Source organism: Scyliorhinus torazame, chromosome 9, assembly GCF_047496885.1.
Source record: "Scyliorhinus torazame isolate Kashiwa2021f chromosome 9, sScyTor2.1, whole genome shotgun sequence".
Classification (NCBI taxonomy): Eukaryota; Metazoa; Chordata; class Chondrichthyes; order Carcharhiniformes; family Scyliorhinidae; genus Scyliorhinus; species Scyliorhinus torazame.
The window spans coordinates 24934809-24961249 of NC_092715.1; the positions used below are offsets into that span (position 1 = coordinate 24934809).

At 51.8% G+C, this 26441-nt stretch overlaps 1 protein-coding gene across 3 annotated transcripts in view; it reads left to right on the forward strand.

The window, feature by feature from the left end:
* dok7b (docking protein 7b) overlaps positions 1-26441 on the forward strand; it is a 149850-nt gene that overhangs the window by 40807 nt on the left and 82602 nt on the right. For all 3 annotated transcript variants that reach the window (XM_072515720.1, XM_072515721.1, XM_072515722.1), the window contains exons 6-7: positions 13173-13280; positions 15827-16671. In XM_072515720.1, the coding sequence (XP_072371821.1) occupies positions 13173-13280; positions 15827-16671 (953 nt within the window). The remainder of the gene's footprint in view (positions 1-13172; positions 13281-15826; positions 16672-26441) is intronic.

The following is a 26441-nucleotide window of genomic DNA, read 5'->3' on the forward strand; positions in this document are numbered from 1 at the left end:
ATTTTTTGCAATAGCCTACCGTGGGGAACCTGTAGAGGGTGCCATCTCCGCTACTCCACTACTGGGCCGATATCTGGGGTTTGAATATCTGTGTGTGTCTCTCTCCAGCTGGCACTGAAACTTCAGAGGCCAGGGGATGTCGCGCTGGGACACTTCCACTGAAGAGAGCACTGATTCAAGCCTGCCGTTTATTCCTAACCGACAGCCTGAGACTTATATCACACAGATCTCCAGACCCCTACCAATACCCAGGTGATTCTCTCTCTTGCCGGTGGTGCAACACTCACCCGGTTCCTACTCCACTAGAGTAGCTTTCCCAAGAGAGAGAATAGGACACTGCTGTTTATTCCCTAACCAGCAGTCTGTCCTGAGTGAATCGCTCAAGATGACCCTCGATTCCTGAACCCGGAATTAAGGTGAGGAGTATTTTAACAATGACTTGGTCAGAGATCGCTGGTGAAAGATTGAAGAATTTAAACGACTCCAATTATCATCAAATCAAGGTTTATTGCAAAACCCAGGTCAAAATCATCAACAGAAGAAACACAATAAAATCTTATGCTCTAATACAACTAAGTCTATTCAAAAGTAATACAGCGGACACAACGAAAATTCTTATGATTACACAGTTTTTAGCAATATCACAAGGCACAAAACAAGTTCCCTTCCCCAAAGCCTCAACCACTATTAAAGTCAAGGGAGTTTCGTAAGCTGCTGCAGGGTACTTACGGTCACAGGCTGCAGAGGTCAAGTCAGGGGTGCAGAGGTCGAGCCAAGAACGAAGAGCGCCCCAATCGAAAACACAGCCCCTTTTATATTGTTATACCTGGCTTTGTTCTGTGATCGGCCAGCCCCTTTTGCATTGAAAAAGGTAAGTTTTAAAGTTCCCGCTGGTCCCGCCCCCTTTGAGCCGGTCAGAGCTGTTTGTTTCCGGGTATTCCTTGCAGGTCCGCTTCTTCCAGCTAGGCAGACCTGCGCGATTTGAATTTGGCGCTGGCTCCGCCCCCCTCCTCCCAGTGAGTTTCTGCCGGTAGCTCCTGTCAAGATTGGAGTACCTCCCCCAGGTCCGCCTCCAACTTGGTTTTTCTCTACCACTGATTTTCTAGGGGCTTTTCCAGCGCAATATGCTGGACTCAGACAGTCTGATTTCTAGTTTAACGAGGTTAGGCTCTTCTGTGGAGAATTTCAGTATCTTCCAGCTGCTCCGGAGATGGCTGCTATTCTCACCTCGCTATGTTGATGGGGTGTTAATTGGATTCTGCTCTGGTGGAGGCCAGGTCATTTACATCTGCATGGGGCTATGACCATCCCATTGTCCTGCTTGCATGCAAGCCTCCTGTGTATTCCCGTGCCCCTTTGTCTGTGTTTTGATGTTATCTTGTTGTCTGGCTCCTTCTTCCTTGTAGCTCCTAGGGGGGTGTTTGTAAATATTTATGTGCTTATGTCCCTACTCAGCTCAGCGGACCAAGCCTGCTGGGAAAACTGGTTCTGTTCTCTTGGCTGAAAAGTCAGTTAACAGTCTCTGAGTTTCTCCAAAAGGGCCGAATTGCCCGAAAACCTTACAGATGCCCCTTCGATACGTCCCTACCTGCTTGGACCGTATCGACACAGGTGAAGGGCAATTGTTTCCCTTTGTGTGGACCGTAGGTCCCCCCCTCAGCAACATGCGAAATTACAATTCCCAAGACAGTTCCCTTAATCTAGGCTACCCCTGGTTTCAATGAAAGGGAAAGACAAGACCATATCTAGTTTAAACACACAGTAACATATACACATTTCACCAGAACCCCAAACGTAAGGGTCCCTGCACATATATCACAATCAAGTACACATTTCACCGGGACCCCAAACGTAAGGGTCCCTGTACATATATCACAAACAAGTACACATTTCACGCGAATCCATACAACTATTTACAATTGCATCTGTTTATTTCACCAAGGATCCTCCTTTCTTGGCTCCACTCCGCTTCTTCCCGTTGAGGGCTCTTCATTTACTCTCCATCGTCGATACCTGCAGCTGAGAGGTTTAGTCCAACTGAGGCGACAGCACAATGTACCCCCTGTACAACATTTCCTTTGTGGGGCAAACACTAAACCATTCTCAGGCCCCCCCCCCTGGTGGTGATCGGACAGTTGTGAGGGTCGATCGGTTGGGCTGTGGGCAGGGGTCGCTTTACCTGAACCAGCAGTTCGGTAGCTTCTACAGTCATCCCTTCCCTGGGCGTTACACATCCCTCCCCACTGCGGTCAATTTATCCCGTTCCCTGGGTTCTGCCACCACCTTACAAAAGTGATTAATGCCCCTTGTGGACATGCCTTGGTAGATCCCCATGAACACAAATAAATGCCCTGGTCAGAAGCCCACCCCTTATCCCCGCAAACGGTGATCCTACCCGGTGACCCCGTGATGGTCCGGTAGGTGTTGTCCAGTCCGTTCCCAGTCCGAGGACCGATCCCTCATGTCCAGCCTCAGCTTCCTGGGCCACCACCGTCTCCCCAAAGGAAGGTCCCCCTCACAGGTTAAACACACCCGCCTGCCCTCAGTCACCCTAACCCGGTCAGTCGAAGGACTCTTCTGTCTCGCCTCTGCGGAGTTCTCCCGGTCCCACCATCGCCAAGATCCTCAAACTCCACATCGTCGGGTGCCCCATCTGTAAGACAAACAAAACACATCCTTGCCTCCACAGCCCTACCTACCTTAAGGTGCATGGGTGCTATCCGGTGGCGGCAGCAGCTCCTGCTTTGAAGTTGCCGCAGCCTGTCTGTGATTCTGTGTTTACAGCCCGGCTCCCCAGGGTCCTAGTGCCTGCCGCTATCCGGTGGCAGCAGCAGCTCCTGCTTTGAAGTTGCCGCAGCCTGTCTGGGATTCTGTGTTTACAGCCCGGCTGCACCAGGGTCCTAGTGCCTGGTGCTTCATCATTTTACCCTTGCACCAGGCGCTTCTGTGTTCCCACGATCCTAAATACTTCACACACAACTACACACTAATTAAAACTAGCAGGGGGGGAATGCTATATACAATGCCACCCGTCTCCGGGTGGCCAAATTAAAACTGTGCCCCGCTAAACTGGGGCAGTTCACCTGTTTGGTCCAACGGCTCGGGCCAGACCGTCCCCTCCCGGGGGTTCGGGCTGCCCCTTGCCTCTCCTTTCCCAACAGGGTTCGGTGATCCCTCATCGCTCCCTTCCCCTCGGGCCCCCTTACTGCGGGACCGGGTTATTGGGAGGTGTGATGGGGACCATCTTAGAGGGGGCTTGGAGACCCGATTGCTCCTTCGTCCCCTGACTGGTTCCCAAACCCAAGGTGATACCTCCACTTCCTCCGCCTCCTTAGCCTCTATACTAAGGCAGGCCACCTGACCCACAGGTAAGGGCTTGGGAATCGTTACTGTCCCTGGGCTGGGTGCTTGCAGCACTGTCGGTCTCTTTGGGACTGCCCCTTCGGGACAGCACCTTGTCACCGGTTGTGTGACCGTGGAGTCAGGGACCTCCCCCACCGTCGTTAATTCTACGGGGGGTTTCTCCACTACCACCCCCCGTCTTCCCCCCACCTTGCTCTTTTTTGTCCTTATGGGGTGGAACAATTTAAATTGACTGATGTGGCGTTCGCATGGGTCCCACCTTAAGGGATTTAAACTGCAAATAGCCCCTGAGGCAGCCTCCAGAATGGGACCCTGCACCTGGACCGGACCAGGGTCTGGGGCTAGAACTACCCCTGCGCTCCCTTTTTCCTGAGGCTGCTCCCTGGGTAGTCATACGGGTTCTTGTGGTGTGGGTGCGGGCAGGCCCTGGCCCGTTGCCATTGCCACCTGTCCTGAGCCTTGCAAAAGGGCTAAAATTTTACTTATCTCGATGGTTCCCGGGGCAGCTGCTCCTACCGCCGGGGTCTGACTCTCTACTGCGGGAGCCCTCTCCTGCTTGCTAGGGTTTTTACATTCCCTCTTGAAATGCCCGGCCTTCCCACACCCGTAGCATACCGGTTTCTCGTCGGAGGTCCGGGTGCCCTCATGCTTCCACTCTCTCTTAGGGGCTGTTGGCGCGATTTCATGCACCCTACCCTTAAGGGGCTTGTCCTCACCCCTCTCCCCATTACGATATGCAAGGGTGAGTTTCCTAAGGACCTCTGCCTCATTAAGGTCCGGACTCTGCGGGTCGAACCAGTGTTCGGCCTTTGCCCTAACGTGAGGGAGACAGTTAGCTACGAGGGTCTTCAGCCAGTGGGCTGTTCTCTCATCTAAATTCTGCCTATCCGCGGGAGCCCCACACGCCTCCACATAGACAGTCCACAGCCTGTCTGCGAACATAGTGGGAGATTCCCCTGGTTGCTGCTTGGTTTCCCCCACCCTCATGAAAGGGCTCCCCAGATTCAAGCCCATTGCCTCCAGAACAGCAGTCTGTGCTGCCGCCCAGGTGTCAGGTCTTCCCCCATTCCCAGAGGTCACTGTCCTGCATAGCTGGGCATCTAGGGTTATCAGGAGCATCTTTATTTGCTCCCCCTCGTCGCAGTCATTGATGTTGGCAGCCTGTTCCACCTCCATAAAATGCAGCGACGGATCCCCTTTTGGAGTTAGCCTGGGAACGTGGGCCACCATCCCCCTGAGCGCGGGTGCCCCATGAGGAATGAAAATGTCGCCCTCAACCGGTCCCCTATTCGCCAGCCCCGCCGGGGGACCATACCTTCTTTGTCTGACAGGGCACATCCGCCCTACCTGGGGTTCCTGCTCCTCCTCCCCACTGTCCAGCTCTCTTGCCCCGTTGGGTAGCCCCCCTGTCCCCGGGCTAACTACCCATATAGGAGACGCCGCTATCTGGGGATACACCACTGACCCCCCTTGGACCTGCCCCTGACCGGGCGGTCCAAACCCTACCTGCTGACCCGGCCCCATCACCGGCATCCCAGGCAGCGGTCTGTCCCCATCCCATGGGGACCCACATACGAAACCAGGCGGACACGCCGCCAGCTGGGGGTACCCTGCCGACCCCCCTTGGACTTGCCCCTGAACGTGCAGTCCGATCCCCCCCTGCCGGCCCGGACACAATCCCGGTGCCTCAGGAGGCGGTCTATTCCCCTTGGCCTTTGGGGAATCATCCGCTGCGAGGAGCACCTTGCCCCTAGGGAACCCCCCTGGACCTACCAGGTGTATCTGTCCCCTGAACCTGGACAAGGTCTCCTCCAACTCCGTTATTCGTGCCTGGCACGGCCCATGGGCACAGTCCCCTACTTCCTCGCGAGCCACTCGGTACGCTGCCTGGATGTCCCGGAACTTCCCCTCCAGCTTCCTACACTGCTCTGTACTCCGAGCATAGAGTTCCTGGAGCCTCCGTTCCTTTTCTTTACCCTCCACTATCTGGCAGTGGAGATAGTCCTTCTCACACCGGTTAGACTCGCTTTCCTGTTTCATTTCTGCCATTTCTTCCCGCAGTCGTTCCGCTACGCTCGCGCTGTCCTGTTTAATTTCTGCCAATTCCTCCCGCAGTCGTTCCGCTGCGCTAGCGCTGTCCCCTGCGCTGGCCCTCACTTCTCTCAACTCCTGCTCTAACTCTTCGACCCTATCCTCTGTTTTGACTACCTGCTCGGACAGGCAAACCAGCCAAACTGCCTTCTCCAAGTGCCTTTTGTGCGCCTTGCTTTCTGTCCATGCAGCCGCTGCCATTACCGGTTGCTCCGCATTGATTAATTCTGAAACCCAAGGTTTGGTGAGGTTGACCTTTTGCCACAAATATGAGGATATTCTCTCCTCCATTTTGCTTCGTTCCCTCACCCCCTCTGCCAAGTCACATACTCCAAACCACCGGGCTCCTGCCCCGGTCGCCATTGTAGAGGGTGCCATCTCCGCTACTCCACTACTGGGCCGATATCTGGGGTTTGAATATCTGTGTGTGTCTCTCTCCAGCTGGCACTGAAACTTCAGAGGCCAGGGGATGTCGCGCTGGGACACTTCCACTGAAGAGAGCACTGATTCAAGCCTGCCGTTTATTCCTAACCGACAGCCTGAGACTTATATCACACAGATCTCCAGACCCCTACCAATACCCAGGTGATTCTCTCTCTTGCCGGTGGTGCAACACTCACCCGGTTCCTACTCCACTAGAGTAGCTTTCCCAAGAGAGAGAATAGGACACTGCTGTTTATTCCCTAACCAGCAGTCTGTCCTGAGTGAATCGCTCAAGATGACCCTCGATTCCTGAACCCGGAATTAAGGTGAGGAGTATTTTAACAATGACTTGGTCAGAGATCGCTGGTGAAAGATTGAAGAATTTAAACGACTCCAATTATCATCAAATCAAGGTTTATTGCAAAACCCAGGTCAAAATCATCAACAGAAGAAACACAATAAAATCTTATGCTCTAATACAACTAAGTCTATTCAAAAGTAATACAGCGGACACAACGAAAATTCTTATGATTACACAGTTTTTAGCAATATCACAAGGCACAAAACAAGTTCCCTTCCCCAAAGCCTCAACCACTATTAAAGTCAAGGGAGTTTCGTAAGCTGCTGCAGGGTACTTACGGTCACAGGCTGCAGAGGTCAAGTCAGGGGTGCAGAGGTCGAGCCAAGAACGAAGAGCGCCCCAATCGAAAACACAGCCCCTTTTATATTGTTATACCTGGCTTTGTTCTGTGATCGGCCAGCCCCTTTTGCATTGAAAAAGGTAAGTTTTAAAGTTCCCGCTGGTCCCGCCCCCTTTGAGCCGGTCAGAGCTGTTTGTTTCCGGGTATTCCTTGCAGGTCCGCTTCTTCCAGCTAGGCAGACCTGCGCGATTTGAATTTGGCGCTGGCTCCGCCCCCCTCCTCCCAGTGAGTTTCTGCCGGTAGCTCCTGTCAAGATTGGAGTACCTCCCCCAGGTCCGCCTCCAACTTGGTTTTTCTCTACCACTGATTTTCTAGGGGCTTTTCCAGCGCAATATGCTGGACTCAGACAGTCTGATTTCTAGTTTAACGAGGTTAGGCTCTTCTGTGGAGAATTTCAGTATCTTCCAGCTGCTCCGGAGATGGCTGCTATTCTCACCTCGCTATGTTGATGGGGTGTTAATTGGATTCTGCTCTGGTGGAGGCCAGGTCATTTACATCTGCATGGGGCTATGACCATCCCATTGTCCTGCTTGCATGCAAGCCTCCTGTGTATTCCCGTGCCCCTTTGTCTGTGTTTTGATGTTATCTTGTTGTCTGGCTCCTTCTTCCTTGTAGCTCCTAGGGGGGTGTTTGTAAATATTTATGTGCTTATGTCCCTACTCAGCTCAGCGGACCAAGCCTGCTGGGAAAACTGGTTCTGTTCTCTTGGCTGAAAAGTCAGTTTACAGTCTCTGAGTTTCTCCAAAAGGGCCGAATTGCCCGAAAACCTTACAAACCTTATCAAACGCTTTGCTGAAATCCATATACACCACATCAACTGCTCTACCCTCGTCTACCTGTTCAGTCACCTTCTCAAAGAACTCAATAAGGTTTGTGAGGCATGACCTACCCTTCACAAAGCCATGCTGACTATCCCTGATCATATCATTCCTATCTAGATGATTATAAATCTTGTCCCTTATAATCCCCTCCAAGACTTTACCCACTACAGACGTGAGGCTCACCGGTCTATAGTTGCCGGGGTTGTCTCTGCTCCCCTTTTTGAACAAAGGGACCACATTTGCTGTCCTCCAGTCCTCTGGCACTATTCCTGTAGCCAATGATGACATAAAAATCAAAGCCAAAGGTCCAGCAATCTCTTCCCTGGCCTCCCATAGAATCCTAGGATAAATCCCATCAGGTCCCGGGGACTTATCTATTTTCAGCCTGTCCAGAATTGCCAACACCTCTTCCCTACGTACCTCAATGCCATCTATTCGATTAGCCTGGGGCTCAGCATTCTCCTCCACAACATTATCTTTTTCCTGAGTGAATACTGACGAAAAATATTCATTTAGTATCTCGCCTATCTCTTCAGACTCCACACATAATTTCCCATCCCTGTCCTTGACTGGTCCTACTCTTTCCCTAGTCATTCGCTTATTCCTGACATACCTATAGAAAGCTTTTGGGTTTTTCTTGATCCTTCCTGCCAAATACTTCTCATGTCCCCTCCTTGCTCGTCTTAGCTCTCTCTTTAGATCCTTCCTCGCTACCTTGTAACTATCCACCGCCCCAACCGAAACTTCACACTTCATCTTCACATAGGCCTCCTTCTTCCTCTTAACAAGAGATTCCACTTCCCTGGTAAACCACGGTTCCCTCGCTCGACGCCTTCCTCCCTGTCTGACCGGTACATACTTATCAAGAACACGCAGTAGCTGATCCTTGAACAAGCCCCACTTATCCAGTGTGCCCAACACTTGCAGCCTATTTCTCCACCTTATCCCCCCCAAGTCACGTCTAATGGCATCATAATTGCCCTTCCCCCAGCTATAACTCTTGCCCTGCGGTGTATACTTATCCCTTTCCATCATTAACGTAAACGTCACCGAATTGTGGTCACTGTCCCCAAAGTGCTCTCCTACCTCCAAATCCAACACCTGGCCTGGTTCATTACCCAAAACCAAATCCAACGTGGCCTCGCCTCTTGTTGGCCTGTCAACATATTGTTTCAGGAAACCCTCCTGCACACACTGTACAAAAAACGACCCATCTATTGTACTCGAACTATATCTTTTCCAGTCAATATTTGGAAAGTTAAAGTCTCCCATAATAACTACCCTGTTACTTTCGCTCATATCCAGAATCATCTTCGCCATCCTTTCCTCTACATCCCTAGAACTATTAGGAGGCCTATAAAAAACTCCCAACAGGGTGACCTCTCCTTTCCTGTTTCTAACTTCTCCTTCTTCTCCTTGTGGGCCCTAATGGAGATTAGCTCTCCCCTAATCACCGCCTTCAGCGCCTCCCAGACCACCCCCACCTGCACCTCCCCATTATCGTTAGCCTCTAGATAGCTTTCAATGCACCCCCGGATCCGCCCGCTCACCTCCTCATCCGCCAGCAAGCCCACATCCAGGTGCCTCAGCGGGCGCTAGTCCATCTCCTCCCCTAGCTCCAGCTCCACCCAATGCGGGGCATGGTCTGAGATGGCTATGGCCGAATACTCCGTGTCCTCCATCCTCGGAATTAGTGCCCTGCTCATAACGAAGAAGTCTATCCAGGAGTAGGTTTTATGGACGTGGGAAAAAAAAAATTCCCTGGCCCCCGGCCTGACAAACCTCCATGGGTCCACTCCTCCCATCTGGTCCATAAACCCCTCAGCACCTTGGCCGCCGCCGGCCTCTTACCCGTCCTGGACCTGGAGCGGTCCAATGCTGGATCCAGTACCGTGTTGAAGTCCCCCCCCCCCCCATTATCAAGCTCCCTGCCTCCAGGTCCGGAATCCGGCCCAACATGCGCCGCATAAATCCGGCAGCGTCCCAATTCGGGGCATATACATTCACTAATACCACCCGCACCCCCTGCAGCTTACCACTCACCATCACATACCTACCTCCATTGTCTGCCACGATGTTCAGCGCCTCAAACGACACCCGCTTCCCCACCAAAATCGCCACCCCTCGATCCTTTGCATCCAACCCCGAGTGGAAAACCTGCCCTACCCACTGATGTGTTGGGTGTTCTGGATCCGTGGAACACATACAGGTCACCAACACATGAAATAGTGCAACACTATTTTATTGAATCATTAACAGTTTAACATACTCAGACTGTGGGTTAATACGATACTAGCTTTAACTAAAGACCTTTGCCTTGTCCTAACCAGTCGATGCACTCAGCACATGGTGAATGTCTGTGTTACAGGCTGTGAGCTCTGTCCTCCTAGCTAGCTGCAACTCGAATGAGTGGGAACTCTGATGCCCCCTGTCTTTATAGTGCGTGTGCTCTAACTGGTGATTGGCTGTGGTGTTGTGTGTGTTGATTGGTCCCACTGTGTGTCCATCAGTGTGTGTCTGCACCATGATATGTTGGTGTATATTATGACACCCACCCCTTTCTCAGCCTAACCTGATCTGCCACCCTCAAATGCGTCTCCTGGAGCATAACCACATCTGCCTTCAGTCCCTTCAAGTGCGCGAACACACGGGCCCTCTTGCCCGGCTCATTCAGGCCTCTCACATTCCTAGTTAACAGCCGGATCAGGGGGGTTCCCGCCCCCCCCTCCCTGCCAATTAGCCATTCCCTTTTCTTGGCCAGCCACGTGCCCGTGCCTCCTGCACTCTCCATTCCCCCCAGCGGCAGACCCCTCTCTCCGAGCTCCAGCTCCCCTTTGGCCAATGCAGCAGCAAGTCAGTTCCCCCCCCCCCCCTCCAACCCCCCCCCCCCCCCCCCCAAGCTAGGTCCCCCCCCTAGCTGCGTTGCTCCCCCCATAGCACTCCCGTAAGTCAGCTGACTCCTGCTGACCCCGGCCACTCCCGTCACTCCATCGGCCCCCCAGTGTGGTAGTCTCCCCCCCCCCCCCCTCCTGTCCATCAGCAGGCCCTCCTCTCCAACACCGTCCTTACCCCCCCCACCCCGCCCCCTTCCCTCCCTAGCGCGAGAAAAAGCCCGCGCTTTCCATCAAACCGGCCCCGCCCTCTCTGGCGCTGCTCCCTTTTGGGGCCTAATCGCAGCTCCCCCACCTCGGGCCTCCCATCTCCCCTCCCCCCAATGGGGCCCCGTCCTTCCAACCACCGACGCCCACACTCTCACAAAACCCCCGCTTCAAACCATTTCACCCTACCCCACCCAGCACCCAAGGAAACAATACAGAACAGAATAGAACATCCCCCAAAACCCAGTAACCACAGTACCCCCCCCCGCGACCTCCCCTTACAACCGACCCTCAGTCCGTGTCCAACTTTTCGGCCTGAATAAAGGTCCACGCCTTCTCCGGCATCTGAAAGTAATGGTGCCGGTCCTTAAACGTGACCCACAGTCGCGCCGGCTGCAGCATCCCGAATTTCACCCCCTTCCGATGCAGAACCGCCTTAGCCCGATTGTACCCGGCCCTCTTCTTGGCCACCTCCGCGCTCCAGTCCTGGTATATACGGACCTCTGCATTCTCCCACCTGCTGCTCCGCTCCTTTTTTGCCCATCTTAGGACACACTCTCTGTCCACCAAGCGGTGGAACCGCACCAATACCGCCCGCGGCGGCTCGTTAGACTTGGGCCTCCTCGCCAGGACTCGGTGGGCCCCATCCAGCTCCAGGGGCCCCGGGAAGGCACCCGCGCCCATCAACATGTTCAGCATCGTGACCACATATGCTCCAGCATCCGACCCCTCCACTCCCTCCGGGAGACCCAGAATCCGCAAGTACTCCCTCCTCGACCGATTCTCCATGACCTCGAACTTCTCCTGCCATTTCTTATGCAGCACCTCGTGCGCCTCTATCTTCACTGCCAGGCCCAATACCTCGTCCTCATTCTCCGAGGCCTTCTGCCGCACCTCCCGGATCGCCGCCCCTTGGGCCTTCTGGGTCTCGACCAGCTTGTCGATCGAAGCCTTCATCGGCTCCGCTCTGCTTTCAATTCCGTGAAGCGGCGCTTGAGAAACTCCTGCTGCTCTTGCGCCCTCGCTGCCTGGTCTCCACTCGCTGCCATCTTGGCTTTCCTCCCTCCCACTTTTCGCTGCACCAGAATTACTTTTTTCACCACTCCACTCTGGTCCAATCCATACAGTGCCGGGGAAATCGTACTGTCACCTTCCCACACTGGGAACCGTCGAACAAATGCTGCTGGGGCCTCTCAAAGGAGCTCCAAAGTCCGTTTCTGGCGGGAGCTGTTGAACGTGCGACTTAGCTCAGCATAGCCGCAACTGGAAGTCCCCGCGCCAGCTAATTTTTAGAGACAGCTAGCGCCCTTGTCTACAATTGTGGAATTGGGCCTCAGCGTATTCTTAAGTACGGGGAGAGGTCAAAGTGAATATAAACGCAAATAAATAGACTTTTCATCTATCTTTCATATCTCTGGGACATCTCAAAGTGCTTAGCTGTCAATTAAATACTACCACCAAATATTTTTCATGGAAGCCTTAAGACGTTCACTTGTATACCGTTTTTTTACACCCTCCTGAATCCCAGAGTGTTTTGGAGCCAATGATGTGCTTTCGAAGAGAGGTTACTGTTGGAGAGGATGTGTAGTATAAGGGTATCTGGCATAGGGGGGGTTAATGTGGGACTGGGAAACAGTACCTCCCACAGTGTGATGTAAAGAGACAGATAATTGAGACTAGAGTCAGTTGTGGAGGGGACTGAGACCTGTGTAGGAGCAAGCATGGAGTTAGCTCATAGCCTCAGCGATACCCTGTACATATGTACGTAGTTGTGTTATCAATAAACAGTCAATGGTCAATCAGAAAATACTGTGAAGCTCTCCCTGAGACCTACTGAACATACAACACTCTGCACAAGGGAGCCGCTGGAGAGCTGTCAGCCTCTGATTGGCTGACAGTGCTCTGAGGTAGGATTTTCTGTCCCTGAGGGTGGATATCCCACCTCCAGTCTCATGGCGACAGGGCAGCTGGTGTTCTCCTTGACGGGCCAAGTGCTTTCTGCTGTGAAAAAGAGGGAGTGAAAGCACTTAGCGACTTTTGATGTGGCGAGGAAGTGTCAATCATTGCAAGAGTGTTTATAAACATTGTGGTTAGCTTCAAAGCAGGGTACTTGAGATGTATGAAAGTGTGAAGGAAAATCCACTAAGCACCTGTCTCTGGAGTAATAAAACTGTCAATCACTGGCTAATGCGATGCATTGCTATGTGAACAAAAGATATGCATTTCAAAGGCTGTCAAGGGAATTGAAGCCCTTTGATGTGTACTTGGCTTTCAAGGAGGTCTCTGACACTTTTCTGAGGCAGCAGATGTTAGGGATGAGTGAATGAAAATACAGGGGTTTTTCACTCTACTTCCTGGACTGCTCTTTAGCTTTCAGTCAGGGGTGACTGAAGGGGGGGGGGGTCTTTGATGGGGGGTCTCTGATTGGGGGCGTCTCTTATGGAGGGGTCGCTATTAGGGGGTCTCTGTCGAGGGGGTCTCTGTCAAGGGGGGAGGATGGTGGGAAAGGGGAGGATCCCCTTCCCTGCTCAGTCTTTGAGGATGGAATATTGGAGACAGCGTCCAGGATAATTACACTGGGGATTATTGATGCTCCCTGTTGACCAAGCCCGGCTAGTTCTTGAAATCAAAGTGTCTTTCTAACAGAATTCTTAATTGTTCTCATTGAATCGCAGACCCCAGCATGAGTTCGGCCTATTTGGAGGAGAAGATTAGTCATGAAGCGTTGGAGTTGGAGAAACGGCTGAGTCTTCTGTCGCAGTCCAGTCGACAAAGCAGCGGAGGTAAACAGAACGCCTCGTCTTAATTTTTTAATTTCCGCCTCCTGTCAAACCTAACAACCAGGAGACTCCCCTATCATCAGCTCTCACCTCTGATCCCGATATTGTCGGTTCAAGCACCTGTTCCCGGAGAGAAATACTGAATCTCAGACTGATGTACCTGTTTTGTTGTGCTCTTGTCGTGGCACAAGCTGCTTCCTTGATGTGCACTCTGACAAAGGAAGGTTCAGACTTGGAGATAGCTTAAACACGTTTATTACTGTTAATGATTCTCCCACTTGGATTCGACTCTCCTGTTAATCCTGCTATAGCTACTCAGACTGACGAACCAGTCTGCTACAATCCACGTGGCGGGTGTGATGTGTTTCAATCAACCCTGTCTGTACTCACTAAGTGTCTCCACTGGAAAGAGAAAGATCATGTGTGCTGTGTCCTTATATATGGGTTGGTGCAATGCCCCCCTGTGGTAGTGTCACATCTGGGTGTGCCGTGACTGCCCATTGTTCGTGTCCTATCTTACTGACCTATGAGTTGACTGTCTGTGTGTCATGTCTCTGGTGCTCCCTCTGGTGTCTAGCTAGGTGTAGTGTGTTCACATTAACCCCTTGTGTATTTACAGCGATGCATATCACCACAGTACCCGTTGAGGGAGTGCTGCACCGTCTTGGTGACGAGACCTTAAACCGAGGCCTCTTCTGCCCTCTCAGAACTTGACGCAGGATCCTTTGGCACTACTCCAAAGAGGTGCAGGGTTCCAGGACAACAGTTACCCCTCAACCAGCATTACCAAAAACAGATTAATTCATCACTCTCTCCTTGCTGCTGGTGGGAGCTTGCTGTGCACCGATTGGCTGCTGTGTTACTGTACATCGCAACAGTGATTGCACTCCAGTGGGAGGCGCCCTTATCCTGAGGTCGTGACGGGCCCTGTAAAAATGTCAGTCTTTCTCTCATTCCCTGAGTCACTCCCAGTGATGGCGTTGAAAGGTCGGCCTGTGTCGACGGTAGGTAATGGTCAGGTGATGCACCTGTAGTTAAATAGCCCCCTGGCATACTCTTGTCAGGGTTTGGAAGAACAATTAGATTCACCACAGGAGGCCCGGGACCATCAGGTGATCCTTATCCCAGTGTCAGTTCAGGAGAGGGACGGGGGTGGGGCGGGGAGAACTCGCTGTCTTCCCCCACTGCTCCCCCACCCCCAGGAGCCCGGTGGTCATTTCATAATACCGTCAACACAATCCCATACAGTTTGTACGAAGCACACACAGTAGGAGCAGGGGAGGGCCACTCAGCTCCTCGGGCCTGCTCTGCCATTCACTAAGATCATGGCTGAGCTGTTTGTGTTTCGAGTTCCACTTTCCCCATTTACCCCCAATGACCTTTGATTCTCTTGCCTAACAAGAAGCTCTCTACCTCCCCCTTAAAAATATTCAGTGACCCCCGACTCCACTGGCTTGTGTGGCACAGCGTTCCGAAGTCACTCAACCCTCTGAGACATCGGCATGCTTAGAATTTACAGTGCAGAAGGAGGCCATTCGGCCCATCAAGTCTGCACCGGCCCTTGGAAAGAGCACCCTACTCTAGCCCACACCTCCACTCTATCCCTGTAACCCGGCAACCCCACCTAACTTTTTGGACACTAAGGACAATTTGGCATGGCCAATCCACCTAACCTGCACATCTTTGGACTGTGGGAGGAAACCGGAGCACCCGGAGGAAACCCACGCACACACGGGGAGAACGTGCAGACTCCGCACAGACAGTGACCCAGGCCGGGAATCGAACCTGGGACCCTGGAGCTATGAAGCAACCATGCTAACCACTGTGCTACCGTGCCGCCCCTTCAGCTTCTCTTCATCCCTGTCCTAAAAGGGCGACTCCTCTTTTTAAAGGGCAGCACGGTAGCACAAGTGGTTAGCACTGTGGCTTCACAGCTCCAGAGTCCCAGGTTCGATTCCCCGCTGGGTCACTGTCTGTGCGGAGTCTGCACGTCCTCCCCGTGTGTGCGTGGGTTTCCTCCGGGTGCTCCGGTTTCCTCCCACAGTCCAAAGATGTGCAGGTTAGGTGGATTGGCCATGATAAATTGCCCTTAGTGACCAAAAAGATTTGGAAGGGTTATTGGGTCATGGGGATAGGGTGGAAGTGAGGGCTTAGGTGGGTCGGTGCAGACTCGATGGGCCGAATGGCCTCCTTCTGCACTGTACGTTCTATGTAAAACAGTTCTCCCTAGTTCTGGACTCACCCACAAGAGGAAACGTGCTTTCCGCGGCAACCTTCAGGATCTTATAGTCTTCAATCAAAGCAACCCCCCCTAACTCCTCTAAACTCCAGTGAGAACGAGCCCAGCCTTTCCTCAAGACAACACGTTCATTCCAGGGTTCAACCGAGTTAAATTCCTCTGGACTGCCTGCAGCACATTGACATCCCTCCCGAAATAAGGAGACCACATCTGATCACAGTGTTCGAGATGTGGTCTCACCAATACTCTGCAATGCAATGCAGTTTGTAGTGGACGTTTTTATTTATTTACTTTTTTGTTTCTGCTCTAGGGGATGACCGGAGTCTGTCCAGCTCGACTGAATCCTCCGACACCAGCCAGTCAGACAGTGCCAGCATGGGAAGCCGGCTGACACTGTGGCCGGAGCAGCTGACGGTCAGCGGCCTGCAGGAGGGTCACTCGCTGGGCCCGGCCGCCCGGGGGCTGGGCCCAGCAGAGGAGAAGATCTACGCGGAGGTCACGCGGGGGTCCAAGCCTCCGCCAAAGCCGCCTCGGTCACGGAAGCTGCAGGAGGTGGGCCGCCAGAGCTCCTCGGACAGCGGCATCGCCACCGCCAGCCACTCGTCCTATTCTGGAAGCTTCTCCTCCTACACCGGCAGTCTGGACGTTTGCCAGAGTGATGAGTTTGGATCCTTGCTTAGCCTCCCGTCACACTTACCCGCTGAGCGGACCCTGTGCACCTGTGAGGCTCCAGCGACTCCTGGTTCTGAGTATCAGGTTCCGAGCTCCATTCAACATCACTACGACACGCCGCGGAGTGTCATACAGGCCGCTGCGATGAAGGAAGCACAACCGGTCACTTCACCTCCCTCTGTGTTCAAGGACCAGGCCCCTGCACCCCAGGAGACGGCCGACAGCCAACTGTTGGGCATAGAAAGGGGCTTTCCTTCTGTACTGGAAGGTGCCAGGGACCCGACTGGTGAACTATACGCGGGGTTCGTACCAGGGTGGAAGCCACAGGGACAGGCGCTGGATGCCACAGGGAGCGAAGTGTCTTCACTCACTGGAACGCCGATGCCAGGAGTGGGATCTACAGACCCTTGCGAGATATACAGCCCCTACCCAGGAGTGGGACGGGCTCTCTTCACTGCCTGCCTGACATGTGGGGGCCTCAAGGTAACCTTCAAATGCTTAGTAATTCTCGATAACGGCAGCAATTGTGTAAGTTGTGTGCTCCAGAAAGAAACAGCCCAGCCTCGCTAGCCCTTACCGAGTGGGATTCTCCACTCGAGCACTGTCCTTGAATCTGTAAATCTTTGACATGCCAAGGTCACGGGTTCAGGCCCTCCAGGTATTTCAACACATTATCTGGGCCCTCACTCTGGTTGTGGCACTGGGGGGGGGGGGGGGGGGGGTGGGAGTGCTGCACTGTTGGAGGTGCCACTTTACAACCCAGCCCCTTCTGCCCTCTGGGGTGGATGTAAAGATTCCGCCGACCACCATTTTGAAGAAGAGCGGGCGAGGAATCCCTGGGACCAGGCCGATTATATTCATCTGCCAAACAGCGTCACTAATTTTCTGATCATGAAGTTTGTGAGAGCTGCCTGTGTGCGCTGTTTCCCCACATGACAATCAGGGCTACCAATCATCGGCTGCCACGTCCCTTGAGATATCCCGAGGTTGTGAACGGGGCTGCAGAAACGGATATCCTTCCTTTGAAAAATGTAACAAGGAAAGAATATCCCCAACAAATTCCTCCACTTTCATGAGAGGGAAAGTGTGTGCCTGCAGCATTTTTCACAACCAAGGCACTTTCATCGTTTGTTTTCACTGTTATATAGACTGTTGTTGATGTCAAATTGGACAGAAAAACATCTCCCATCCTGATCGAAGTTATTGAAAACCCAGGGCAATTTGGCTAATTGGATCCAAAATTGGCTGAGTGGCAGACGGGTGATAGTCGAAGGTTTGACTGGGAGCCTGTGTCCATTGGTGTTCCGCAGGGATTGGTGCTGGGTCCCTTGCTGTTTGCAGTGTCCATTAATGATCTAGGCGTGAAAGCGGGAGGTATGATCAGTAAGGTTGTTGATAATATGAACATTTTTAGTAAATGGTGAGGAGGAAGGCCTGAGATTACAGGCTGGTGAGATGGGCAGAAGAGCAGCAAAGGGAATCAAACCTGGGACCCTTGCCTTTATTAACCGAGATGTGGAGATGCCGGCGTTGGACTGGGGTGGGCACAGTAAGAAGTCTTACAACGCCAGGTTAAAGTCCAACAGGTTTGTTTCGAACACGAGCTTTCGGAGCGCTGCTCCTTCCTCAGACCTGAAAGCAAGTGTTTGAAACAAAGGCCTAGAATGTAAGAGCAGGGAGGTTATGGTGGTGCTGCATAAAACACTGGTTAGGTCACAGCTAGAGCACTGTGTGCAGTTCTGGTCGCCACACTATAGGAAGGATGTGATTGCACTGTAGTACAATTGCTTCACAGTTCCAGGGTTCCAGGGTCCCGGGTTCGATTCCGGCTTGGGTCACTGCCTGTGCGGAGTCTGCACATTCTCCCTGAGTGTGCGTGGGTTTCCTCCGGGTGCTCCGGTTTCCTCCCACAGTCCAAAGATGTGCAAGTTCGGTGGATTGGCCATGATAAATTGCCCTTAGTGTACAAAATTGCCCTTAGTGTTGGGTGGGGTTACTGGGTTATGGGGATAGGGTGGAGGTGTGGGCTTGGGTAGGGTGCTCTTTCCAAGAGCCGGTGCAGACTCGATGGGCCGAATGGCCTCCTTCTGCACTGTAACTTCTATGATTCTATGATTCTTTGCACTAGTAAAGGTGCAGAGGGGAGTCACCAGGCTGATTGAAGTGTATAAAATTGAGAGACGTGGATAGGAAGGAAGCTTTCCCCCTTACAGAAGGGTCAATAACCAGGGGGGCAGAGATTTAAGGTAAGGAGCAAGACGTTTCAAGGGGATGTGAGGGGAAACCTTTTTGCCCAGAGGGCGGTGGGAATCTGGAACTCGCTGCCTGAAAGGGTGGTGGAGGCGGTAACCCTCAACTTTTTAAGAAGCATTTAAACTTGCACTTGAAACGTCATAGCGTACAAGGCTATGGACCAAGTACTGAGAATCGGGTTAGAATCGATAGGTGTCTGATGACCCGCGCAGATACGGTGGGCCGACGGGCCTCGTTTTGTTTGGTAGAATTCTATGACTGTGAAGCTTTTTGCTTCGTCCAATTGTTCAAAAACGTTTTATTGCAGAATAGTTCCTGCACAGAAGCCAACTATTTGACCCACTCTTGCTCCGTGAGCTCTGAGCTCCAATTGTCTTTTTATGATGGGGAGACTTTAACCTGGAACCAGTTCCAGCTGACCCCCCCCACCCCTCCCTGACCCTGGGACTGAACCTCCCCCCATTTGCACTCGATTTTGAATTGGCTTCCGGAGCTGGGGGAGATGAGTCCAGCCACCCAAAGGCTACGCAGTGGGCAGGCCCTGTCAGGAGCTCGGCTTCAACGAGAATGGCCCAGGGCCGGAGGCGCTCCAGCCAGCTTGTGTCGTGTGTTGAATATTAGTGGGTGTTTTATGTTTACGCTTGGGTGATAAGTGATCACCAGATTCTCTTAGCGGGAATCTGGGAGCGAGGATTGTGCGCGCACGAGAATGAACGCACGCACAATCCCGTGTACATGCATTTACACGTGTGCAGTCATGTCCACGTGCGCAAACATGTCCCGACCCGCACAGGCACACACGCACTCTGGCGCGCACACTCCTCCTTTAGCAGAGAACCTGCCGGATTATTCATTCGTTTGTTGGCCATTTGTCATCGAGACGCTGGCGGGCAACAGTTGTATATCTCCCCCGAGTGCGTTCAGGGGGAGGTGATTACGTTGGAAGGGCAAGGACAGGGCAGAGAATCTTGGGGCCAGTAGGGCCAGCGCGTGGCGAATGCAGTCTGGACTGGGTGCTGTGTAGCGAGGCGGGCACACAATACATCAGAGAGCGTTGTAATGAGGCTCTTGAATTGTGCTTTCATGCCTTGCCAGGTTTAATTCGAAGTGAATGCAGTAGTGTAAACACTGGCAGGCTTACACAGTAGGGTTTAGGATTACATTCCATACTATAAATACAGCAAGCCCATTGTCAGATTATAAATCCTAAATGGGCAGCAACAGAGATAGAAAAAGGCCCATCAATCCATCGAAGCTCCTCTTCCCGGACATGAAGAAATAATGATTTGCATTTCCACAGCACCTTTCATGACCCCAACACATCCTAAATTATGCAAAATGGCTGCCACTTGGCTGTGAAGCACTTTGGGATATCCGAAGGTGATGAAAGAACAAGAACAAAGAACAAAGAAATGTACAGCACAGGAACAGGCCCTTCGGCCCTCCAAGCCCGTGCCGACCATACTGCCCGACTAAACTACAATCTTCTACTCTTCCTGGGTCCATATCCTTCTATTCCCATCCTATTCATATATTTGTCAAGATGCCCCTTAAATGTCCCTATCGTCCCTGCTTCCACTACCTCCTCCGGTAGTGAGTTCCAGGCACCCACTACCCTCTGCGTAAAAAAACTTGCCTCGTACATCTACTCTAAACCTTGCCCCTCTCACCTTAAACCTATGCCCCCTAGTAATTGACCCCTCTACCCTGGGGAAAAGCCTCTGACTATCCACTCTGTCTATGCCCCTCATAATTTTGTATACCTCTATCAGGTCGCCCCTCAACCTCCTTCGTTCCAGTGAGAACAAACCGAGTTTATTCAATCGCTCCTCATAGCTTATGCCCTCCATACCAGGCAACATTCTGGTAAATCTCTTCTGCACCCTCTCTAAAGCCTCCACATCCTTCTGGTAGTGTGGCGACCAGAATTGAACACTATACTCCAAGTGTGGCCTAACTAAGGTTCTATACAGCTGCAACATGACTTGCCAATTCTTATACTCAATGCCCCGGCCAATGAAGGCAAGCATGCCGTATGCCTTCTTGACTACCTTCTCCACCTGTGTTGCCCCTTTCAATGACCTGTGGACCTGTACTCCTAGATCTCTTTGACTTTCAATACTCTTGAGGGTTCTACCATTCACTGTATATTCCCTACCTGCATTAGCCCTTCCAAAATGCATTACCTCACATTTGTCCGGATTAAACTCCATCTGCCATCTCTCCGCCCAAGTCTCCAGACAATCTAAATCCTGCTGTATCCTCTGACAATCCTCATCGCTATCCGCAATTCCACCAACCTTTGTGTCATCTGCAAACTTACTAATCAGACCAGTTACATTTTCCTCCAAATCATTTATATATACTACAAACAGCAAAGGTCCCAACACTGATCCCTGTGGAACACCACTGGTCACAGCCCTCCAATTAGAAAAGCATCCCTCCATTGCTACCCTCTGCCTTCTATGGCCTAGCCAGTTCTGTATCCACCTTGCCAGTTCACCCCTGATCCCGTGTGACTTCACCTTTTGTACTAGTCTACCATGAGGGACCTTGTCAAAGGCCTTACTGAAGTCCATATAGACAACATCTACTGCCCTACCTGCATCAATCATCTTAGTGACCTCCTCGAAAAACTCTATCAAGTTAGTGAGACACGACCTCCCCTTCACAAAACCGTGCTGCCTCTCACTAATACGTCCATTTGCTTCCAAATGGGAGTAGATCCTGTCTCGAAGAATTCTCTCCAGTAATTTCCCTACCACTGAAGTAAGGCTCACCGGCCTGTAGTTCCCGGGATTATCCTTGCTACCCTTCTTAAACAGAGGAACAACATTGGCTATTCTCCAGTCCTCCGGGACATCCCCTGAAGACAGCGAGGATCCAAAGATTTCTGTCAAGGCCTCAGCAATTTCCTCTCCAGCCTCCTTCAGTATTCTGGGGTAGATCCCATCAGGCCCTGGGGACTTATCTACCTTAATATTTTTTAAGACACCCAACACCTCGTCTTTTTGGATCACAATGTGACCCAGGCTATCTACACCCCCTTCTCCAGACTCAACATCTACCAATTCCTTCTCTTTGGTGAATACTGATGCAAAGTATTCATTTAGTACCTCGCCCATTTCCTCTGGCTCCACACATAGATTCCCTTGCCTATCCTTCAGTGGGCCAACCCTTTCCCTGGCTACCCTCTTGCTTTTTATGTACGTGTAAAAAGCCTTGGGATTTTCCTTAACCCTATTTGCCAATGACTTTTCATGACCCCTTCTAGCCCTCCTGACTCCTTGCTTAAGTTCCTTCCTACTTTCCTTATATGCCACACAGGCTTCGTCTGTTCCCAGCCTTTTAGCCCTGACAAATGCCTCCTTTTTCTTTTTGACGAGGCCTACAATATCACTCGTCATCCAAGGTTCCCGAAAATTGCCGTATTTATCTTTCTTCCTCACAGGAACATGCCTGTCCTGTATTCCTTTCAACTGACACTTGAAAGCCTCCCACATGTCAGATGTTGATTTGCCCTCAAACATCCGCCCCCAATCTATGTTCTTCAGTTCCCGCCTAATATTGTTATAATTAGCCTTCCCCCAATTTAGCACATTCATCCTCGGACCACTCTTATCCTTGTCCACCAGTACTTTAAAACTTACTGAATTGTGGTCACTGTTACCGAAATGCTCCCCTACTGAAACATCTACCACCTGGCCGGGCTCATTCCCCAATACCAGGTCCAGTACCGCCCCTTCCCTAGTTGGACTGTTTACATATTGTTTTAAGAAGCCCTCCTGGATGCTCCTTACAAACTCCGCCCCGTCTAAGCCCCTGGCACTAAGTGAGTCCCAGTCAATATTGGGGAAGTTGAAGTCTCCCATCACCACAACCCTGTTGTTTTTACTCTTTTCCAAAATCTGTCTACCTATCTGCTCCTCTATCTCCCGCTGGCTGTTGGGAGGCCTGTAGTATACCCCCAACATTGTGACTGCACCCTTCTTATTCCTGATCTCTACCCATATAGCCTCACTGCCCTCTGAGGTGTCCTCTCGCAGTATAGCTGTGATATTCTCCCGAACAAGTAGCGCAACTCCGCCTCCCCTTTTACATCCCCCTCTATCCCGCCTGAAACATCTAAATCCTGGAACGTTTAGCTGCCAATCCTGCCCTTCCCTCAACCAGGTCTCTGTAATGGCAACAACATCATAGTTCCAAGTAGTAATCCAAGCTCTAAGTTCATCTGCCTTACCCGTAATGCTCCTTGCATTAAAACATATGCACTTCAGGCCACCAGACCCGCTGTGTTCAGCAACTTCTCCCCGTCTGCTCTGCCTCAGAGCCACACTGTCCCTATTCCCTAGTTCTCCCTCAATGCTCTCACCTTCTGACCTATTGCTCCCGTGCCCACCCCCCTGCCATACTAGTTTAAACCCTCCCGTGTGACACTAGCAAACCTCGCGGCCAGGATATTTATGCCTCTCCGGTTTAGATGCAACCCGTCCATCTTATACAGGTCACACCTGCCCCGGAAGAGCTCCCAGTGGTCCAGATAACGGAAACCCTCCCTCCTACACCAGCTGTTTAGCCACGTGTTTGTCTGCTCTATCTTCCTATTTCTAGCCTCACTGGCACGTGGCACAGGGAGTAATCCCGAGATCACAACCCTCGAGGTCCTGTCTTTTAACTTTCTGCCTAGCTCCCTGAACTCCTGCTGCAGGACCTCATGCCCCTTCCTGCTTATGTCGTTAGTACCAATATGTACAACGACCTCTGCCTGTTTGCCCTCCCCCTTCAGGATTCCCTCTACCCGTTCGGAGACATCCTGGACCCTGGCACCAGGGAGGCAACATACCATCCTGGAGTCTCTTTCACGTCCACAGAAGCGCCTATCTGTGCCCCTGACTATAGAGTCCCCTATTACTATTACTCTTCTGCGCTTTGACCCTCCCTTCTGAACATCAGAGCCAGCCGTGGTGCCACTGCTCTGGCTGCTGCTGTTTTCCCCTGATAGGCTATCCCCCCCGACAGTATCCAAAGGGGTATATCTGTTCGAAAGGTGCTACATGAATGCAAGTCGCAGAGTGCTATTGTCAATCATGACCATCAAACCATTGCCTATTGTCGTAAAAACCCATCTGGTTCACTGATGTCCTTTAGGGAAGGAAATCTGCCGTCCTTACCTGGTCTGGCCTACATGTGACTCCAGACCCATAGTAAGGAGGTTGACTCTTGCCCCCTGAAATGGCCGAGCAAGACACTGGATCAACCACTAAAAAGCCAATAAAAAGGAATGAAACCAGACGGACCTGATATCGACCCAGGCACCGGAAAAAACAGCAAACCCAGCCCTGCAGTCCCCCTTCCCAACATCTAGGGGTTTGTGCCAAAACAGGGAGAGCTGTCCCACAGACTAGTCAAGCCACAGCCTGACATTGTAATACTCATGGACTCACACCTTACAGATAAAGTGATGGCACAGTAATGTACAGTCGGGAGGGAATTGCCCTGGGAGCCCTGTACATCGACACTGGATCGATGAAGTCTCATGGCTTCAGGTTAAACATGGGCAAGGAAACCTCCTGCTGATTACCCACGGAGCGTCCACCCTCGCCTGATGAATCAGTGCTCCTCCATGTTGAATGCCAATGAAGGAAGTATTGAGGGAGGCGAGGGCGCGGAATGTACTCCGGGGGGGGGGGGGCTTCGACATCCATCACCACAAATGGCTTCGGTAGTCCCACCGCAGACCGAGCTGGCTGGGTCCTAAAGGCCGTAGCGGCCAGACTGGGACTGCAGCAGGTGGTGAGGGAACCAAGAAGAGGGAAAAACCTACGTGACCTCATCCTCACCAACCTGCCTGCTGCAACTGCCTGAGCTGGTGGTGGAGGACGAGACCCGAAACCCTTTTAACAAGCACCCGGATCTGTTCCTTATAAGCGGTGAGCTACACGGCTGTGGGCTGGGTGAGGAAGGTGTGGTGGGATTAGAAAAGGCACCTGGGAGTTCTTGGGCTAGCATGGACAAGACTGGCTGAATGGCCTCCTCTGAGCTGTAATTTTCTATGGTTCTATAATAAAACTGTATGTCATAGGGTGGGTTAGGTCACAGCTGGAGGACTGCATAATTTAATCGGGTGTCCTCGAAACTCGCGACCCTGTGCTTGCTGATAATGACCCCTGGTGCGGCAGCACCTCAAATTTAAAATTCTTAGCCTAGCGCTTAAATGTGTCCAAGGGCTCGGCATTCCCTTTCCCTACAGCCTCCTGCAACCTCCCATGCTCCGATATCTCTGGCCTCCCGTACCAGCCTCACCGAACAGGATTGGATTGGATTGGTTTTATTGTCACGTGTACCGGAGGTACAGTGAAAAGTATTTTTCAATACTTTTCAAAGGCGCCGGAATGTGGCGACGAGGGGCTTTTCACAGTAACTTCATTGAAGCCTACTCGTGACAATAAGCGATTATTATTATTATTATTATTATTATTATTATTATTATTATTATTATTATTATTAGATGGTGGAATAGAAATCTGGAATTAAAAGACTAGTGATGGTCAGGAAACCATTGTCAATTGTTGTGAAAACGCATCTGGTTCACCAATGTCATTTAGCGGTCTGGCCTACATGTGACAGCAAGCTTAAATTACCTCACGGATGGGCAATAAATGGTGCCCATAGGCAATGAACGTAAAAAGGAAAAAGAGGCGGCAAGTTCTCCCTGGGGACCCTGATCTACACTATCCCTCCAACAACACCTTAAAAAAATTATCCTTCATACCTTCGATGGGAGCTTGCTGTGCACGTGTGGGCTGCTGCTTTTCCTGCCTTGCGACGCTTCAAAAAAGACGACTTATGTGCCTGTGATGTGCTTTTGGGCATTGAAAAGGTGCTCCGCAAGTGCAAGTTCGTCCTTTGGTTCGTGTTGGCTGCGCCAGTGAGAGAGGCGTGTGTCGCAGCTGCTCTGCGGTGTGGGCTGAACATAGACCATAGAACATTACAGCGCAGTACAGGCCCTTCGGCCCTCGATGTTGCGCCGACCTGTGAAACCACTCTAAAGCCCATCTACACTATTCCCTTATCGTCCATATGTCTATCCAATGACCATTTGAATGCCCTTAGTGTTGACGAGTCCACTACTGTTGCAGGCAGGTCATTCCATGCCCTTTCTACTCCCTGAGTAAAGAACCTACCTCTGACATCTGTCCTATATCTATCTCCCCTCAATTTAAAGCTATGTCCCTTCGTGCTAGACATCACCATCCGAGGAAAAAGGCTCTCACTGTCCACCCTATCCAATCCTCTGATCATCTTGTATGCCTCAATTAAGTCACCTCTTAACCTTCTTCTCTCTAACGAAAACAGCCTCAAGTCCCTCAGCCTTTCCTCATAAGATCTTCCCTCCATACCGGGCAACATTCTGGTAAATCTCCTCTGCACCCTTTCCAATCCTGCCACATCCCTCCTATAATGCGGCGACCAGAATTGCATGCAATACTCCAAATGCGGCCGCACCAGAGTTTTGTACAGCTGCAACATGACAGTCAGGCAGCTGTGAATCTTGCACAGGTGCCATTGGATCCCTCGGGACTCGATTATGTAACTGTGCCGGATCCCATCCGACCACTGGAGAAGAGACAGGGACGGAGCTAACCAGAACCCATGCTTCCCTTTCCTTGCTAATAATGCCAGGGCTCCCGCACCTGTCCGAGGGGCGTGCAATCCATTCTGCAGCCTCTGCTAAGGGTTCGCTCACATTCAATTTGGGACGAAAAGGTAACAGGCTGTGTCCTCTGGTTCTACTGTGGTGGGGGTTGACGCCACATGGCGTTAAATCCTAAAACAGGAATCATGGGCGAAATTCTCCCGAAACGGCGCGATGTCCGCCGACTGGCGCCCAAAGCGGCGCTAATCAGATGGGCATCGCGCCGCCCCAAAGGTGCGGAATGCTCCGCATCTTTGGGGGCCGAGCCCCAACATTGAGGGGCTAGGCCAGCGCTGGAGGAATT